The 18,947-nt window shown below is 52.5% G+C and overlaps 1 protein-coding gene and 1 pseudogene across 2 annotated transcripts in view; both read left to right on the forward strand.

Moving 5' to 3' along the window:
• Positions 1-2,661, forward strand: part of CD58 (CD58 molecule) — a 32,932-nt gene extending 30,271 nt beyond the window's left edge. For both annotated transcript variants that reach the window (XM_008073517.2, XM_008073518.2), the window contains one exon: positions 1,328-2,661. In XM_008073517.2, coding sequence (XP_008071708.1) covers positions 1,328-1,337 — 10 coding nt within the window. In that variant the 3' untranslated portion in view covers positions 1,338-2,661. The remainder of the gene's footprint in view (positions 1-1,327) is intronic.
• Positions 2,662-11,316: 8,655 nt separating this feature from the next.
• Positions 11,317-18,636, forward strand: LOC103276102 (annotated as a pseudogene).
• Positions 18,637-18,947: the final 311 nt, after the last annotated feature.

Genomic DNA, 18,947 nt, shown 5'->3' on the forward strand with positions numbered 1-18,947 from the left:
TGGGGAGGTGAGGGGTGGGGAGGTGTGGGGGGGAGAGAGGTCTGTAGTCCCAGCTACTCAGGAGGCTGAGGCGGGAGGGTCACATTAGCCTGGGAGTTTGAGGCCAGCCTGAGGAACACAGCCAGACCCCCCGTCTCAAAAAGAAGAGAGGGAAGGGTAGGGTAGAGGTGCAGGGATCAGGGAAGGAGAGGGGAAGGGGCGAGCATAACCAGGAGCAGACGCAGGGTTTCCGTGACGCCATAAGGGCAGCGCCAAGAACTGGACCCAGGTGGAAACACCAGAGGCCAGGCAAGCAGACGCCAGATACCCGAGGGCCAACGGACAGGTTACACTTCCCACCTTTAGGCAACGTCTGAGAGCCCTGGCGTTCTTGGTGTCAGCGTCTGAAAAACAGACCACAAAGTCAGCCAAGTTAAACAGGAAGCAGGGAGGCCTGTTTCTCTGAGGAGAAAGGAGCACCCTGGACCCTGGTGGGCTTGGGTTCTCGGCCGTGGGTGGACTGGGGCCGTGGGGCAGGCGAGGAGGCCCTGGAGCGGGCGGGGGAGCCGAGGGCGCAGAGCCACACCCACGCCACCCCGAGGCAGCCTGGGCCTGCCCAAGCTAGCTCGAGAGGCAGTGCCACTCTCCTCAGGCCCTCTCGGAAATTCACAGCCTCCGTTTCCTGTGCCGCGAGGGTCCTGCTAGGGCTTCTGGTGGGTTTTCCCGGGCCGCACTCCGTGACCACAGCACTGATTTGTCTCGAATTCCTGTTCCCGATGGGATCCAGGCCTTTGGGGAGCTCTGGCCTGGGCTGGTCTGCGGGCTGCGTGGAATTGCACAGGCCGTGGGGCCGGCCAGAGGCCAAGGGAGTCTGGATTTGAAAAGCTTGCCCAAGCAGGGCGGCGGCTTTGCTTCTTGGCTGACTTCTTGGAACCCAGGCTGCCTCTGTCATAGCCGCAGAGGTGACTCAACAGGAAGAGAAGCCGGAGGTGGAAAGAGAGAGCAAATAACTGTTAGGCACAAGTGAGGGTTTGCGTGTGGACCACAGCCCCGGCACTGTCGCTGGGCCATTTCAGTTGTGCTCAGAGACGGGGTTGGTGGGAGGAGCCCCGGGCTGTTCCTCAGTGCTGCCTGCCGGGGGAAGGCCTCGGGTGGGACTCAGGCCACCCTCCCTGAGGGCTCCAGGCCATTCTCGCTCGTTCCTCCTCCCTAGCTCCTTGGCTCTGAGGAGTGTGTGACCAAAGAGCTACTCACCTTGGGATAGGAGGGTGATGAGGATCCTGGTCTGCATCCCAGATGGACTGCATGTCACAAGTTACTAACTGAAAGTTTCCCTTTTATTTTGTAGCTCCAGTTGATTGGTAACAGAAGATGAAACCAAAGGCATAGTAATTAAATTATTTGAAGAACTTTAAAAAGCCATCTCATATCTCCTTTGAGTATTACGCCTTAAGGAAACTTTGGGTGTCTCACCGGAAGCAGACCTTTGTCAGCAGCTATTTTTTTAAAAGAAGAAATATCAACGAACAAAAACAAGGATTAGCTACACTGTCACCAGCACATTACGTGACAAGGTGCTTGCATTCTTTCTAAGAAGTTATTTTTATTGGGGAGAATCTTTTGTAAATAATAGATGCAAATATGTATGTATTGTCCTGTTAAGACAAAGCTTCGCGTGCCTTTTCAGAAACCGACTTCTCTTCTCTTTAGCAATAATTCACTGCAGTCTGTCATGGGATCAGAGACTAATACTCACCCTTGTTGTGTCTCTGGATGTTGATAAAAGGCAAGAAAGCACACGGGTCAGCCAAGGATGATGGCTCTTTGGGAGGCTGAGACTGGAGAGTCGAGTGCAGCAGGGGAAGACCAGCTTGGGCAGTACAGGGAGACTTCATCTCAACAAAAATAAAAAAGTCAGCCAAGCGTGATGCTGCTGGTCGTCCTAGCTGCGCAGGAAGCTGAGTGGGGAGGAGCACCTGAGCCCAGAAGGTTGAGGCTGCAATGAGCGGGCATTCCACTGAATGTCAGCCTGGGTGACAGAGCAAGACCGCAACTCAGAAATGAAAGAACACATGGCATTCGGGTCTTTTCTGCCGCCTCTTTTGAAAAGGCCGATCACCATCCAGTGCAGTCTGCAACGTGGGCGGGGCAGGGGGACCGCTCTCACCGGGACCACTCCACCCACCTGTTGACTGTCATGACAGGTGGCTGCCGTGCTGGGCAGTACCCAGCACGCAGCACTCGGAACACTGTGCCGTCACAGGCAAACACCGAGTGGCAGCCGCTCCTGAGGGCTGCTGCCCCGTCAGGCTGGAGACTCGCGGAAGGAATTCCAGGGGCCACCGGCTCGAGATCAAAGGCGCTGAAGCGCTCACTCTGGTTTCTGTGACAGCTGGTGGGGCGCCGGGGGCCGCCATCCCCCGGGAGGTGTCCTGCTCCCTCTGCTGCCCTTCAGGGAAAAGGACCTCAACAGGTGAACACGGATGACAGCTGGGGAGTACAAGGGGTTTGGGGGGAGGAATATTCTGAAATTGGTTATTATGGTGGTTGCTATACAACTCTGAATGTTCTAAAAAAAAATAGAAGTGTACACTTTAAGTGAATGCCTTGTGTATATGGGATATACTTCGATCCCACTGTTATTTAAGAAAAAATAAAGATTAAAAGGGGATTGCATCCTGACGCGTTCCTTCGCTGTCAATTTCTTTATCCAGGCCTGAGGCTGAGAGGCTCTGTCGGTGACTGTGCTCCCCTCAGGACTGAGCCCATGCTTCCCCAGTCTGCTAGGGGCTCAGAGTTCCCAGGGCACAAAGCAATTTTCTAATTGGAGGGCTGAGCAGAGAAAAACAGGCTAGCCACATACAGTAGCCAGCGAGTCTACGGAAGGGGCTTAGGCTGGACATCGACTTAGAGTCTCGCAACCGACAGCCCTGCGGTCTTTCTCCTCCTGCCATCGCTGCCAGCTTGGCCCAGCGTACGAGGCCCTGGTCATTGTCTTCCACACACTCCCCTCCCCGTCCTTCCCCATACCCCCTGCCCCGTTCCCCGGTGCGGCCTCAGCCACCTCCTGAAGCCAAGGGCAGCCCCTTTCCACAGTCAGCAGCCTACCCTGCGCCCTCCACCCTCGGCCTCGGCTCTGGATTCTAGGGAGACCCATCGCTACGCCCGTCCCTTGGGGCTTCTCCGAGGCCTCTGTCTCCACTCGCAGCCCTCTTGCGTGGAGAGGGAGCTGCAGTTCCTACCCTTGTTTTGCAAACGAGGAATAGGAATCACCCTGGGTCAGTCAGGCATAAGTGGCAGAGTCGGATTCAAACCCAGGCTGTGTGGCCCCCGAGGCCTCTGCACCCCCAGGCAGGACTGGGAGAAGATAACTGTGTGCAATCCTGTCTTCCACATATCGTGGGGTCCCTGAAGGTCTTCAAGTTTTGTTTTGTGTTTGCTCCAAGCAGGTGTTTATCCTTACCTTAGGTGCTCTCAGGAGGTTGTTGGCTCTGAATCACTGACGCTGAGCACGTAGCAAGGGCACCATACACTATGCTGAGCTCGGCTTTCCAGACTCCAGGCTGGAGGGTCCGTAGAGGCCTCATCAGGGAGATGAAAAACTGGGGCTGAGAGAGGGAAGGCCTCATCGCTAGCTCAACAGGAGAACCAGAAGCGGGAACCCCGGCACCTTCCCATGGCACCCCCGTGCCTCCCCTCAACCACCCTTAGTGTCACGTATCAGACTTGCACCCCAGCCGGGGCAGCAGGGCGCTGGCTGCAGGACCAGGCAGCAGGAGGGGCTGCAGCCCAGCCCCTGGCGAGGGCCTGGGGTGCTGGCCGTCCTGGGAGGCATCAGTTCCTCCGGGTGGGCATGGGAATGGCGGGCGATGGCAGAAGTCAGCAGATGTGTGGGCTGCCCAGGCTGCCTGGGCCAGTGTCTGACGTCAAGGGAGTGAGGGAGGGAACCTTTCCTCTCCCCCCAAGTTCTTCCTCTTCTTATTGCAAGATTTCTTTTTCAAAATCCTTCCATGCAAAGGAAAAACTAGAGCTCCTTGGAGTAGGTCCACATGGCCTGATTTGGAGATTCATGGAAAGCACCCCAATCAAGGCGGCCTCCTCACCAGCCTCCTACAAGTCTCTGGCCACTCCCACCCTTGGATGAAGGTGATTTGGACTGTGACCACCACCGAGGCCTGTCGGGGAGGCCTGACTCATGAAACCGTTCAATCAGCAAGTATCTGCTGAGAGCCACTGCCCTGCGGACCTACGAGGCGCCTGAAGCAAAAGGAAAAAATGTGTGCCCCTGTGTCTGTGTCTTGGTGTGTTTTCCTAAGAGTGGATTTTTTCCCAGAACAATAAGGTAGCATGAACAAATCGAAAAATTGAGTCGGCCGTGGTGGTTTATGCCTGCAATCCCAGCACTTTGGGAGGCAGAGGCGAGAGGATTGTCTGATCCAGAGGTTCAAGACCAGCCTGGGCAACTTGGGAAGACCTCATCTCTACAATAAATCAAAAAATTAGCTGGACATGGTGGCATACACCTGTAGTCCCAGCTACTTGAAAGGTTGAGGTGGAAGGATTGTCTGAGCCTAGTAGGTCGAGGCTGCAGTGGCTGTGAGCGTGCCACTGCACTCTAACCTGGGCGACAGCGTGAGACCCTGACTCAAAAAAAAAAAAAAACTGAAAAATTGAAAAGTGGATATGTCAAAACATTACATTATTTTAAGTATTTCATTTTCCAAACAACAACAACAAAAGCCCAGAATTTTTAGAATGTTCTTTTCCCGGCTTTTGTGAATGAAGACTCATGAATGAAAATTTCAAAATCATTTTCTTTGCTTATCTTGTTTTCCATTGAGACATGTCTGAGAATTTCTCTCGATCAAGTGATGATCTTAAATAATTTTAATTAACTTTAGCTCACTGGCAAGTTTTTTTTGTATTGTGTCTCTATTTTAAAAATTTAGTCCATAATAGATTTTTTTTTTGTACTAATATTTAAAGAAATACTGTTGATCGCTGAGGTTTTGGAGCCCTCTTACATTTTGCACCTCAGGGAAGGTTTCACTCGTCTCCCCCTGCTCCCTCCCCTGCTGAACATCGAATGACAGCACAAGTATCATAGGAAGGGAAGAAAGGAAACCAGTTCATTCATTCCATGATGAATTCATTCATTCATCCATCCATCCAATGCTGTCGAGTGTCTGCTATACGTCCTGCACTGGATACCGGAGATAGAGCAGTGACAGTCTTCCTTCCCAGGGCTTGCGTTCTGACGGTAGAGATTAAACAAAACAAACCGGGAAACTATAGCACTAAGAGGCATAGAGCAGATAACACAAGGAAGGGGGTGAGAAGTGAGGGGAAGAACAAGGGGAGGCCTCATGGAGGTGACCTTTAGTTGGAGAGCGGTCAGGAAGGCCACTTGTCCAGGGGGCCCACAGGTGTGTTTTGTTTGGCCCTCACAGTGTTAAACTTTAAAAAAATGTTGTATGCCTTTAGATGGGGGTCTCCCTCCTGTTTGCCACAAGCCCCACTTCTCCCTATGGTCTTGCACCCTTGTGTTTCCTTTCTTTTTGCCCGCAGCTGTGGAAATAATCGTGTGCTTCAAAGTTGTCCTGGGAGCAGAGAGTCACGGGACACATGGACAGGGTGAAGGATGTCCGGCCTTAACCGGCGGTGCTGAAAGAGGACAAGTTCCCTACGTCCCTTCATAATGTAAAATCATGATAAAATCATAATGTAAAATTCACCAGGCCAGCAGGCTTCCCGGGTGGGGCCGGGGTTTAAGTTTTTCAATAAGCAAGAGAAATGAGAACTCAGAGTCAGAAATAGGTTGACGCATAGAAGCTGGAGGACGTTACATTGTTCAGATCGTAGCGTGTGGACTGTCATACCGTCCCCGACACCTTCAGTCTTGCAACCTCTGCTTAATCATTGCCATCATTCCTCAAGCTGGAGGCGATTTTCCTGCTCGTGTAGGCGGCACAGCTGAAGTTCAGTGAGGGGAGGTGAGTTGCCCGAGGGCATGCCACGGGCTCCTGGGGGAAGCGGTATCCCGTAGCTCCTTGCCCGCCTCCGAAGAATAAACCCTTTCCCGGGAACCTTGCTGCTTGTTGTAGGGAGGAGTCCCTTACCCCATCCCGTTGCTCTGAGTGTACCCAGGGTGTACGAGTCTGAGAACAATCCGGATGACCCTGTCGTTGGGGCAAATGATGGTTAAAACGTTTATCTCAGCCGGGCTCGGTGGCTTAGCCTGTCATCCCACACTTTGGGAGGCTGAGGTGAGTGGATTGCCTGAGCCCGCGGGTTCGAGACCCCCCCGGGCAACTTGGCGAGACAATAAAAAAAGCAAAAAATCCGCCAGGCATGGTAGCGCGTGCCTGTAATTCCGGCTACTCGGAAGGCTGAGGCGGAAGGATCGCCGGAGCCCAGCGGGTCGAGGCTGCGGTGGCCGGGAGCGGCCACTGCACTCCAGTCTGGGCGACAGAGTGAGACTCCAACTCAAAAACAAAAACAAAAACGTTTATCTCACTTAAGAGTCCAAACATCTCGGTAAGCGCCGGACGTGGTGGCTCACGCCTGTAACCCCAGCACTTTGGGAGGCCGAGGTGAGAGGATGACTTGAGTCCAGATCTCATCTCTTCAATAAATCAAAAAACTAGTCGGGCGTGGTGGTGCATGCCTGTAGTTCCAGTTACTTGGAAGGCTGAAGGGGAGGGACTGCCTGAGCCCAGCAGGTGGAGGCTGTGGTGGCCGAGAGAGTGCCGCTGCACTCTAGCCTGGTCCACAGAATGAGACTCTGACTCTAAAAAATCAAAGACTTACAACTCGGTGAATCAGGGAGCATCGCCCATTTCGAAGACAGGGGGACAGAACTGATAAGGTGACTTGAGATGACACGTCCAAAGTCATCTGGCAGTGACCAGGGGATCTGAAACTGGGTCCGAATCCTGTGCCCGGGCTGCCGCATGTGTTCCAAGACAGGTATGGACACGTGCTGTCTGTCCTGCCCAAGCCATGCCACTCGCCCTCATTTTTTTTTTCCCCGTCGGCAGAATGCTACACGAAGTACTGCAAACAGAGGAATGTGACCTTTCACGCCTCCCAGTCCACGGGCACTCACAACCCTAGATATTTTAGTCCCAGAATAACCGACGGAGTAACACCAGAAAGCTGGGGCTGTCCCAGCAGGCGGTGCCCACTCACCAACTCACCGCACATGAAGATTTTCAATTCCGCTGCAGGGAACGGACGCTGCAGGCTACACGACCCCATGTGTTCTCTGGGCAACACACTGACGGCTGCTCCCCGGCCGTGGTGCTCAGGCCCGAAGGCGCCACAGACGGTGGCGGCTCCCCATTGATAGGGACGTGGCTTGTGATGACGTGCGTTTGTCCCAAGCCGCTTTTATGCTCACTGTAGCTTAATCGATGTCACCTCAACTGGTGAGATGTGAATGCAAAAGAAAAGAGAGTTGCTGTTTTTATAAGAACCGAGTTGACAGTTTGGGGAAGACTTAATAAAGGAGAGAGTCTAAAATAAGGTTGCTGAATTGGGTGGGGGCAAGACAACTCAAAAGATGAGAAGAAACGTGCCACATCCAGGAGGCTTCTGTGCCAACATTGCTTTGCAAGGCTCTGTAGACTCTCACTCCACAAAACTGAAAATAGAAATCGTAGATAATGCATTCAGGATGTGATTTTTGTGTGAAAGACAGGGCGAGGCAGAACTCCAAAGGATAAACTTAGTCTCAATGAAAAGGCCTTGGCTCTGTCAAACTTTCGGTGAGAGAATGTATATTTCTATGTTTTAGGCTCACACAAATATTTAAGATATGTATACAACATTTTCTTCTCACATCTACTCACACACATATATACATTTACATGAATGCATAAGTGTGACTGTGTATATATGAGCCCATAGAAATATATAGTTTTAATTTCAATGTGATCTTTTTCTTCTGCTTGGGTCCGCCTTTATTTTCTCCCACCCTTCCCCCGCCACTTGACTTCCTAACCCCCAAAACCCATGATGCAACTTGGTCTGGATCTTGGTCTAGTTTCACGCTTGTGTGTGTTTGGTAATATACATATGAGGGGATGGGAAGGTGGTGGCATGACTTCTTCTTAAAAATGGAGTAATTTTAAGCCGGGTGTGGTGGCTCACACCTGTAATCCCAGCACTTTGGGAAGTAGAGGCAAGAGGATTGCCTGAGCCCAGGGATTCAAGACCAGCCTAGGCAACTTGGTGAGACTTCGTCTCTACAATAAATAAAAAAATAAACTGGGTGTGGTGGTGCACGCCTGTAGTTCCAGCTATGTGGAAGACTGAGGTGGAAGGATCGCTTGAGCCCAGAAGGTTGAGGCTGAGGTAGCCACGAGAGTGCCACTGCACTCCAGCCTGGGTGACTCAAAAAATAAAAACAGGCTGGGCTCGGTGGCTCAGCCTGTAATCCCAGCACTTTGGGAGGCCAAGGCTAATGGATTGCCTGAGCCCGCAGGTTCGAGACCTGCCTGGGCAACTTGGCGAGACCTCGTCTCTACAATAAATTAAAAAAATTAGCCAGGCATGGTAGCGTGCACCTGTAGTTATGGCTACTTGGAAGTCTGAGGCAGAAGGACTGCCAGAGCCCAGCAGGTTGAGGCTGTGGTGGCAGGAGCGGCCACTGCACTCCAGTCTGAGCGACAGAGTGAGACTCCAACTTAAAAAAAAAAAGAAAGCCAAAATAAATATGGGATAATTTTATACCCAATTTTCTTCGCTTGGCTTCATCTTATCAATTATTCATAGTAGGTCCTGTGAGTCCCTGATATTGTTCAGTTTATTCTTTAATGGAATATTCCTGTCATGTCATCATATATTCAACTCCCCCCCTTTTGAAAGATATTTGCTTTGTTTCTAGGTTTTGTTTTCCACCATATACAATAATTCATTATGCATCCATGTATATACGACCATGCATTCCGATATTTTTATTTCTGCGGGGTATAGTCCCACGCGTAGAAATACTAAGTCAAAAGCATACACAATTTTAATTTAATTTTGTTTAAAGACGGAGTCTCACTATTTTGCCCAGGCCAGAGTATAGTGGCTATTCACAGTCGCAATCATAGTGCACGACAGCCTGGAACTCCCAGGCTCAAGCAATTCTTCTGCCTCAGTCTCCCAAGTAGTTGGGGCAAGAAGTACACGTCACCACACCCAGCAATTTTAATTTTCATAGCTATTGCCAGGTTGCTTTCCAGAAAGGCTGCAGCGTCTGCCACGGCTTGAATGTTTGTCCCCTCTGAAACACATGATTATCAATGTAACAGCACAAAGAGGGGAGGCCTTCAGGCCATTCATAGGCCAGTGGGCTCCTGGGCTATCACGGGGTGGCTCTGCCGTAAAGGTCAACGTGGCTTTCTCGTGGAGCCCGTCAGGATGCGATGCCCTGTGCCAACTTGATGCTCCGCAGTGAGTCCCCACCAGCAAGAAGGTAGTCACCAGATGCTGCCCCTTGACCTTGGACTTTGCAGCCTGCAGGAGCATAAGAAATTAGTTTTTTTCTCTTTAAAAGTTACCCAATTTTAGGTATTCAGTAACAGAAACAGAAAATAATCTAAAACAATATCCAACCGCAATTATTAAAGGGACCTTTTCTCTGTGTACCCGTTAACAATAGGCATGCTCGGTCTTTTTTTTTTTGAGTTGGAGTCTCACTCGGTCGCCCAGACTGGAGTGCAGTGGCCGCTCCCGGCCACCGCAGCCTCGACCTGCTGGGCTCCGGCGATCCTTCCGCCTCAGCCTTCCGAGTAGCCATAACTACAGGCGTGCACTACCACGCCCGGCTGATTTTTCGATTTATTGTAGAGATGAGGTCTCGCTGCCCAGGCGGGTCTTGAACCCACGGGCTCAGGCAATCCACTCACCTCAGCCTCCCAAAGGCGTGGGATGACAGGCTGAGCCACCGAGCCCAGCCGTGCTCGGTCTTTTAAAATCTTGGTCACTCTCACAGAAGTAAAGAAATAGCTCATTGCTATTTAAATTTGCATTACCCTGATTGCTGTCTAAAATTGTCTCGTGTGTTTTTGACCATGTAACCTTGATTTCCTGTAAATTGTCCATTTGCCTCCTTTGTCCACTTAAAAAAAATGCATGACTTTAATTTGCTTTTGCAGCTAGCCCACCAGCTTTCATGCCCTGCCCTGAGTGGAGATTTTGAAGGGCTGTTTTGGAAAATGGTCCAGAAAAGAGATTTGAAAACCAAAAGCAAATCGGAGGATGAAATTAAAAAACCAGGCCAGATGTGGTGGCTCACGCCTGTCATCCCAGCACTTTGGGAGGCGGAAGCAAGAGGATTACCTGAGCTCAGAGGTTCGAGACCAGCCTGGGCAACTCGGCAAGAACTCTTCTCTACAATAAACCAAAAAATTAGCCGGGCATGGTGGTGCACGCCTGTAGTTCTAGCTACTTAGAAGGTTGAGGTCGAAGGCTCGCCTGAGCCCAGCAGGTTGAAGCTGTGTTGGCTGAGAGCGTGCCACTGCACTCCAGCCTGGGCGACAGAGTGAGCCTCCGACTCAAAAAAGAGAAGTGGAAAACCAGGATGCTTAAGGAGATAGAAATGATGTGAACCATGTAGTGTAGTGAACCGTTTGTGGGGAAAAATATATATAACAAAAAAAAGTTAAGTGCTTGGGACGGACACACACACACACACACACACACACACACACACAAGCATTTTCATTGAGCATTTACTATGTGCCAGGCACCATGCTAAGCACATTGCCTGTCATATCTCACCCTTCAGTAGGAGTAGGTAATAGTATTGGTCTCACTCCACAGATGGAAAAACAGAGGCTCATAGGAGTACAGTAGTAACATGGTTAATGTCGCATTGCTAGTCAGCGTGGAATCGGGATTGAGACCCAGGTCTGCCTGACTCCAAGTCCTTAGCTGGCAGGTGTCTGGGCCTGAGAACTGTCCTGGACAAAGCTGGCATTGAAAAAGCCCTGACTGAGCCCCAGGTTCTAAGCAGGGCCTCGGAAGGGGCGAAAAAGAACGTGGTAGCCAGGCACAGAGGTTTACGCCTGTAATCCCAACACTTTGGGGGGTGGAGGTGAGAGGATTTTCCGAGCCCAGGGGTTCGAGACCAGCTTGGGCAACACGGTGAGACCTCACCTCCACAATAAATTGAAATAAATTAGCCGGGCCTGGTGGCACACACCTGTGGTTCCAGCTACTTGGAAAGCGGAGGCAGAAGGATCACCTGAGCCCAGCAGGCTGCGGCTGTGGTTGCCATGAGCGTGCCACTGCACTCCAGCCTGGGCGACAGAGTAAGGCTCTGACTTAAAAAAAATAAAAGGAATGTGGGAAGAAGTCAGAAGAGCTGGCACTGAGCACTTCCCCAGGAACCCACTCAGGAGGAAGCCTTTGCAGAAGGGGAGTGTGGTCAGGGGAGCCTTTGCAGCAGGCTCCGACCCCGTAAGCCTGCTCAGGGCCCGAGCCTGGTGCAGGGAAGGGTGGCAAACACAACAGAACGCCGTCCCAGACGTAAGGTCCGGCCACAAGAAGTGACTCACCCACCCTGATGTCGCGCCACACCCTCAGCTGGTGATTGCGGCGGAAGGAGTGTCACAACAAGTTTAAGGAAGAGCCTCTTTGAGGAACTGCCACTATCATCGGCTCCGTCCCCAGAGAGAGAACATGGCCTTGTAATCGCTGAGTTCCCTGGTGCTTTGACTCTCGCTGCCGCACGCCCCCGCCTTGTCAGCCTCTGGGTGACGAGAACCCCTTAGGACAAGGCACTGAGAGGCCTGGAGGAGCCAGGCGGGGCGGCCCAGCGACTGGTGAAGGAAGGCTTCTGCGACTGCGTCCTGGGCTGCCGGCGGGTGGACACCCGAGCCTGCTCCCAACTGCAAAATAAGGACCGCAATACGCCTCCGCCCGCCTCGGGGGGGCGGGGAGGGGGCGTCAGTGAAATCGCTGAGGCACAAAATACATCCGAACCAAACTTACGATGAACTGGAGTGGCGGTGAGAGAAACACCTTAGCCCACCACAGTGGCAGCCGGACGATGCCCTGGCCCGGGGTGCAGCGCTGCTGGCTCTCGCCCGGGGGTGCAGCCCTGCTGGCTCTCCAGCAGCCAGGAGGAAGGCTGAGCAGACTTTGCACCAGGCCCTCACGGGCGAGCTGTCAGGGACAACCAGGCAGGACAACGGAGCCACCCAGGGCGCGCCCCGGCCGTGCCTCTCCCGGCGGACTTCTCCACCGAGTCTGCCTGGATCTGTGGGTCAGGAAGGGACTCTTCGGGGTCGGACTGAGCGGGCCGGCTTCAAGTCTGCGTTGGTCCTCATGCGCTGAAGCCAACGCGGCCCTTCGGCTTCTGTCTCTAAACAGCAGATGGGCGAGACCTCGTCCGCGTGGTTGTGGTGAAGTGGATGTGTGAGAGAGCTGGGCAAAAGCGCAGGGCACGTCCCCTGGGGAGCTCGGCAGATCCTGGCAGAATCCCAACTGGCAGTCCAGCTCTGTCCTCCACTCTGTCCGTGCCCCTCACCCGTAGGAGGCGGAGGGGTGGAGGGAAGGACGGGAGCGGCTGGGAGGCATGCCGCCAGACATCGTGCTGAGTGCCGTCTGGAGAGAGTCACTCTCTCTGACCCTCTCCGCTGCCCGGTGAGGTGTGGATTCTTGTCCTTACTGTGCACACGGGGACCTGGTGCTCAGAAAGGGTGAGCGACCCACCCCCGGTCTTAATTTGTGAAACCAGGCCCGACACTTAAGTCTGTACCCTTTCTATGATACAATGCCCACAATCCACTCAAATCCACAGTTATTCTTCTTGCTTCTACGAGGTCTGGCAATGAAGTTCACGAAGTCATCCTAGGGAAAGGTTCCCTACCTCACTGCTGACTATCCCTGAAGTCACTTTTGAAGTATTGCCTTGGAAAGCTGTGCACTGATCCCAGCACTTAGTCCACCCATCAAAGCAGTTCTGGAACTCTTTTCCTGGAATGGTCAGCAGTCACTGGGGGCCAGATCAGGTGAGTAGGGAGGATGTTCCAATCTAGTTACTTTTTTTCCTGGCTAAAAACTCTCTCGCAGACAGTGCTGTGTGAGCTGGTACATTGTCGTGATGCAAGAGCTCCTTCGGGATCTTTTTGCACACCCCTTTCTCATGCCAAGATTTTCAGTTAAGATCTTCCTGTTTCTCTATCGATGCTTATTTGGTCTACCAAGCTTCTCACAGTCAGCTGGTGATTTTGAAGCATAATTCAACGAATTTTTGCAATGTTTTTGTTAGTTCTGCTTGTCACCGGCCGTCCTCTTTTCATCAGTGACACTTTCTCTCCCCTCAGAAAAACGTTTAATTCATTTGTACATTGCCGTTTTCCTCATGGCATTATCTCTATAAACCTGGACTGACATGTCTCTGATTTCAATTTCACTCTTGCCGAGTTTAAGAAGAAATTTAACATTTGTTCATTGCTCAAGTTCAAGCTCCAACATTCTCGCAACAGCACACAAACACACACAACAACAATAACAAACACCACTCAGCAAGACACTGCCACACATCAACACAAACACAGCCATGAGACATGGAGATACCAAGGTTCTGAAACCTCACCGAGTTGTTTATACAGTGCTGCCAACATAAGCACACAGTGGCAAGTTTGCAAATTTAAATATCAGACCTCGCAATGCAAGAGAATCTCCAGGTGCAACATCCACACCGATAAGTTTCAAACACCTTCTGCTATTCTGTCAGGTATTGTCTGGGCACAGACTCTGTTTCCCCTATATCTAGCTTCTTTCTTTCCTTCCCTCAGGGAGTAGCCTCTGACCAAAGCTGGTCTCTGAAAGGCATGCACAGTCCCAGTAATGAGTCATGGGGTGCAGGTGATTGAGCAACACAAAGCAATGTGGACCTCACTCTTAATCAATGTAACCGAGAACACCGTATGCATTGCGATTTGAATAATGAACTTGCTTGATTATAAAACTGCTTGTCGTACCATCCCAAGGCAAGGAGTTTTCACTGACTGGCCGCCATCAGTGCCTCCCGTAAATTCTAATAAGCCAATTTCTTTCCCTGCTGGATCTCCGGGTGACTTTGCTGGAATAAGTGAACATGGCGCACAAGCCCTGGCAGATGTGGGGTTACCACTACTCTTCCGTCCCCCATGAAGCCATCCCTCGGAGGACTCCTGGCCACCACTGTTCTCTTTCTGATCTCACGCCGCCGCCTCCACACCCAGGCCCGGGCTGGGAAGCAGAACAGCACAGGGAACCTCAAAGAGCATCTGACCCAGCCGCTCCTCTACAGGCGAGGAGGCTGGAACCCAGGACCAAGCACCAAAGACACCCAGTTAGGAGCTGACTCCCAAGGGCCAGCCGCACTCGCCTGGGGAGCGGGCGCTTCCTCCTTTTTAGTCCACTTTCTCAGAGACACAATGTTCCGGGCGGAGAAGCGTCCTGGCTTTTCCTTGGAACTGTACATCTGGTTCACTGTACCCGGATTCTTCTTCCAGATCTAGGACATCTGATTTCAAAAAAAATGAATGGCTTTGGTAGGAAGTGGAAATAATAAATCCTTTTGCTAAAAAAAAGCAGGGCGGGAGGGAAGGGCTTTGTGTTACATCTGCGTGTGCTCTGGGCTTCTAAGCTTCGCCTTTTCAGGCAGGGCTTCAGTTCCACGGCACCTCCCCCGAGTCAGCAGTTCTGTGGCTTCTGCATTCTTGCCTTCTACCACCCACCCGGTCCTCCCCAGTCCTGCTTTCTGAAGTCCTGGGCCTGCTCCCTGGACCAGCAGCCTTCCACGGGCCCTTCGGCCATGATTGTTCGTGCCAGCTTCCACTAGTTCATTCATTCTTCTTCCTGGGTTGACTTCTCACGTCCTAGACAAGGTACTTACGCATGCTGTTCTATCTCGAGGCTGTGCTGCCTCGTGGAAAAAAAATTGCTCAGATAGGACACACCAGGGTTGAAAAGTCAGTCCCGCCACTGGCTGCTGACTAGTTTTCTGACTCTGAGCAACGCGGTCTCTGGACCCCATTTTCATCAGCCGTAAGATGGAGAAATAGTATCCCTTGTCAGAGTCAACCAACTCGTCTCCTTTAAGGGCTTTGTGCATGGTAAGGGCACAACAGATGGCTGTTCTTCCTTCCAGCAGGCTGGTTACCCCAGACCTTACACTCCCGCTAGGTCCAGTCCTAGTGACCCCAGCGCTCCCCTGGAGGATGCCCACTGGAAGTCATCCTTATGTGACCCAGAGATCTGCCCCATAAGCCTGGCACCCTTCAAAGTGACACTGCCGTAGCTCAGTGACACCGGGTTGACTCATCTGGAGCCAGACTGGGCATGTCTCCAAGGTCACAGTCATTTTCAGGGTGCAAGGATTTATCCGAGGCCTACGAGGCCATCTGAGATCCCAAAAGGAAGGAATGACACAGTGGAAAAGAAACATGCGTGGACACTTGGGTTCGACTTTCTGCTGTGACGCTAACTGGCTCTGCGTCCTTGGGCAAATCCTTTACATTCTCTCTGCTTTGACGGCAGGAAGCTATAGACACGCCTCCCGTCTCACCCCCCCCTTTCCTTCAACAAATATGAATTAGACTTGTAGGGACTAGGATGCCAAAGTGAGCCGAAACATATAAAACTCCCCCGGGATGGCGGCAAGGAACTCATCGTCTGATGAGACAGAGGTTTTGTTTTGTTCTGTTTTGCGTTGGGGTCACCCAGGCTGGAGAGCAGCAGCCCAGCGGCGGCTCATCGTGGCCTTGACCTCCCAGGTTCAAGTGCTCCTTCCACCTCAGTCTCCTGAGTAACTGGGACTACAGGTACCTGCCACCACACCCAAGCAATATTTTGATTTTCTGTAGAGACGAGGTCTCGCTGTTGTGCCGAAGCTGGTCTCGAACGCCTGGGCTCAAGCAGTCCTCCCACCTCAGCCTCCCGAAGTGCTGGGATTACAGGTGTGACCACTGCGTCCAACCGAGTATGTGGATCAGATAAACACAAGACTACAAGCCTGAAGGGTGCTCGAGAGGAGAGGTTCGTGGTGCTGGCATGTGTCTAATGGTCCGATGGGAGCTTTTTGGTGAGGTCAGGGGATGCGTTTTGATGAAGCTGCAGCTACACAGATCTGAAAGTCAAAGAAGCCAGTCACTGACTAAGAGGGGGGTGGAAGGGACTTCCAGGCCACGCACAGGCGAGCGTAAAGCCTCAGTTGGTGGGACAAGGGGTGTCGGAGAACCAAGGAAAGGTTGGGAAGTGCCGGGTGGCGGGCAGAGTCGGGAGGGTGGAGGGGCCAGAAGATCCAGAGTCACACGGGCCTTTTAGACTTTGGTAAGAACTTAGGTCTTTCTTAAGAACAATGGGAGCCAGGTGCTGTGGCTCATGCCTATAATCCCAGCACTTTGGGAGGCCGAGGCGAGAGGATTGCCTGAGCCCACAGGTTCGAAACCAGCCTGGGCAACTTGGCGAGACCTCAACTCTACAATAAATCAAAAAATTAGATGGGTGTGGTGGTGTGCGCCTGTGGTTCCGGCTACTTGGAAGCCTGAGGCCAGTAGGTCAAGGCTGTGGTAGCCGTGAATGTGCCACTGCACGCCAGCCTGGGCAACAGAGTGAGACTCCACCTAAGGAAAAAAAAAGAAAGAAAGAAAGAAAGAAAAGAACAATGGGAAGCACTTTTCTGGTTTTAAGGGGAGAGGATGGACACCCAATAAGTCATTGTTAGAAAATGAATGAAGTCATTCACACCTTATCTCCCAAACTGTCCATCACAGTGAGTGGTCGTTTAGCAGGAGCTTGGACACGCGGGACATGGCAGAGGACGCTTTGGTGGACGAAAGGGAGGGAGAACCTCTGGAGATGAGATGCTTAGAGGTCAGGCGTAGACTCTGTGTCACCAGGGGTCCCCGGGCTCTGTGGGAAGATCTCAGAGCACTGGGCACCCGGCGTCATGGCGGCTCAAGACTGGTGTCCAGAGAAAGGAAGAGAGACTATTCCAATGTTTTTGACACCAGAGAAGTTTTGCCTACTTTATGACTGAGCCAGGGCTAGCCAGTCATAAATACAGGATGGGTAGAAAAAGAGGGAAACCTAGCAATTATTCGAGGCCTTTACTGAGTCAGTGACGTCCCCGAAGCCGGGGAGAGGAGTGCTGTTAGGGTCACACGCCCGCTGGGGTCTTCGGAATGTTAGGCCAGGCTGGCTGGGGGTGTGGGGTGTCTGGTGTGCGATCCGGTGCCCCATCAAAGATGCAAAGAATTGCCCAGAAGTTAGACTGGAACATAGAGTTTATTGAAAAAGTAAATTAGAGCAAGCCGGCAGCTCCTCCCTTAGAGGGACTGGGCAGCCATCGCGTGGTGTGAGACTAGCTGCGCGCGGTGGCAGAAGCCTCGGTGACGGGCTCTGGGGGAGAGACAACGGTGGCTGTGGTGGCGGCGGAAGGCTCCTTGGGCTCGGCCAGCTTGTTTCTGGGCTGGAGCTTCTGGAACCACCACCCTTCTGGCCTCCGTCCGAGCTGGCGGCCGACGGGCTTCTCCGGCATGAAGGGCTGAGACGGCAAGGACCCCCAGGAGATGCGGCTCAAACTGGCCAGGGGCCTGATGGGAGGCCAGGAAGAGACGGCCCAGGAAGCCGGCCTGCCAGCCGGGACAGGCCCAGGCCCACCTTTCCAGCCCTGGGCATTGGGGTGGGCTCCCGTGTCATCCCCCCGGGGCAGGGAGGCCTGTCGCTGGTGCAGACCACTGACTTCTTTCTTCCACCCCTTGGTGGAAGATCCCTCCATGCTGGGCGTGTAGCTTGTGCCAGGGTGCCGAGTGACCTCTCCGCCATGGGCATGACTGAAGGAGACAACATGTTCATGTTACTCAGTGTCAGCCAGAGTATGAGGAGGGGAAAACGTGGAAAGGTAACGCCACGCGTGATCAAAGGCTTTGGAAGGCTGTGGAGGAGGGAGGGGCTGCGGTGATGGGTGGACAGACAGTGGTCAGCCCTTGGATTATCATCGGAGTTGCCACTCTGGTATGTCAGCCAAATGAATTCATAATGCCTGACAGTGCAGTGGCTGGGGATGTGCTAGCCAAGCCCTCAGGAACGCAGGTTGCTGTCAGTGCCCACCTGCGGCTGGATAATCCTGAAAATGGAATAAGGTAAAGATGGCGGCCTCCAGAAAAGAGGCAGAGCTGGCCCGTCAGGAAGCTGTGTTCAATATGGCTACCCTAAACAGAACTGCTGCTGGATTCATGCACACACTGAATCCCCACACGGCTACAGATATCACACAGGCTGTGGCATCCTAGGACACTCTCAGAACCTTGCAAAACAACAACGAAACGAAAGTCCTCTGTCAGTCAGTCTGCCAATAATTGCCAAGATGGCTGCCACCGGCAAAGCCAGTGGGCGGTCTGGGCGCCTTCAAGGAACCTCAGCTGAAACCTCTGGGGAACTACTGATCTGTCTTCCAAGAGACCAGGCAGCTCGCTTTTGTTCTGAAATCAGATCTTCCAAGTACGGAGAGGGTCACCAAGCATGGTGTGTTGGCATAGTGGGAAAGGGGAACCGGACAGCCTGAATCATCGGTAAGTCTCGAGTTACTGGGTCCTGCCTCAAGGGGCCACGGCGACTGCTCTTGTTCCTGACAATCCCAAGGCCTCCTCTGAGCCCAGCTCCTGAGTTGGAATAGCAGGAGTTGTTTGGACTTCAGAGCCTTCGCACACGTTTGGGGATGACGCCCAAGAGTTGGTTTTAAGAAATTTCCAGAGAAGGCCTCCGGCATTGCGGGTCCAGCTGCGCTTCACAGGCGATTTGAGTCAGCCTATCAAAAGCTGCCTCTGTTCATTCCAAGGCCAGAGTAACATCGTGAACCCTGGGGAGATGGTTTGTTCATCTTTGGGGTAGAAGAGGAGCAGAAAACCCCGTTTCCTCTTTCCAAAGTAAGATGAGGTTGTTCCAGGTTGCGGGATTTTTCTTTGCACTGGGTTGAT

Source organism: Carlito syrichta, unplaced genomic scaffold (genome assembly GCF_000164805.1).
Source record: "Carlito syrichta isolate Samal-C Ts95f unplaced genomic scaffold, Tarsius_syrichta-2.0.1 Scaffold315923, whole genome shotgun sequence".
Classification (NCBI taxonomy): Eukaryota; Metazoa; Chordata; class Mammalia; order Primates; family Tarsiidae; genus Carlito; species Carlito syrichta.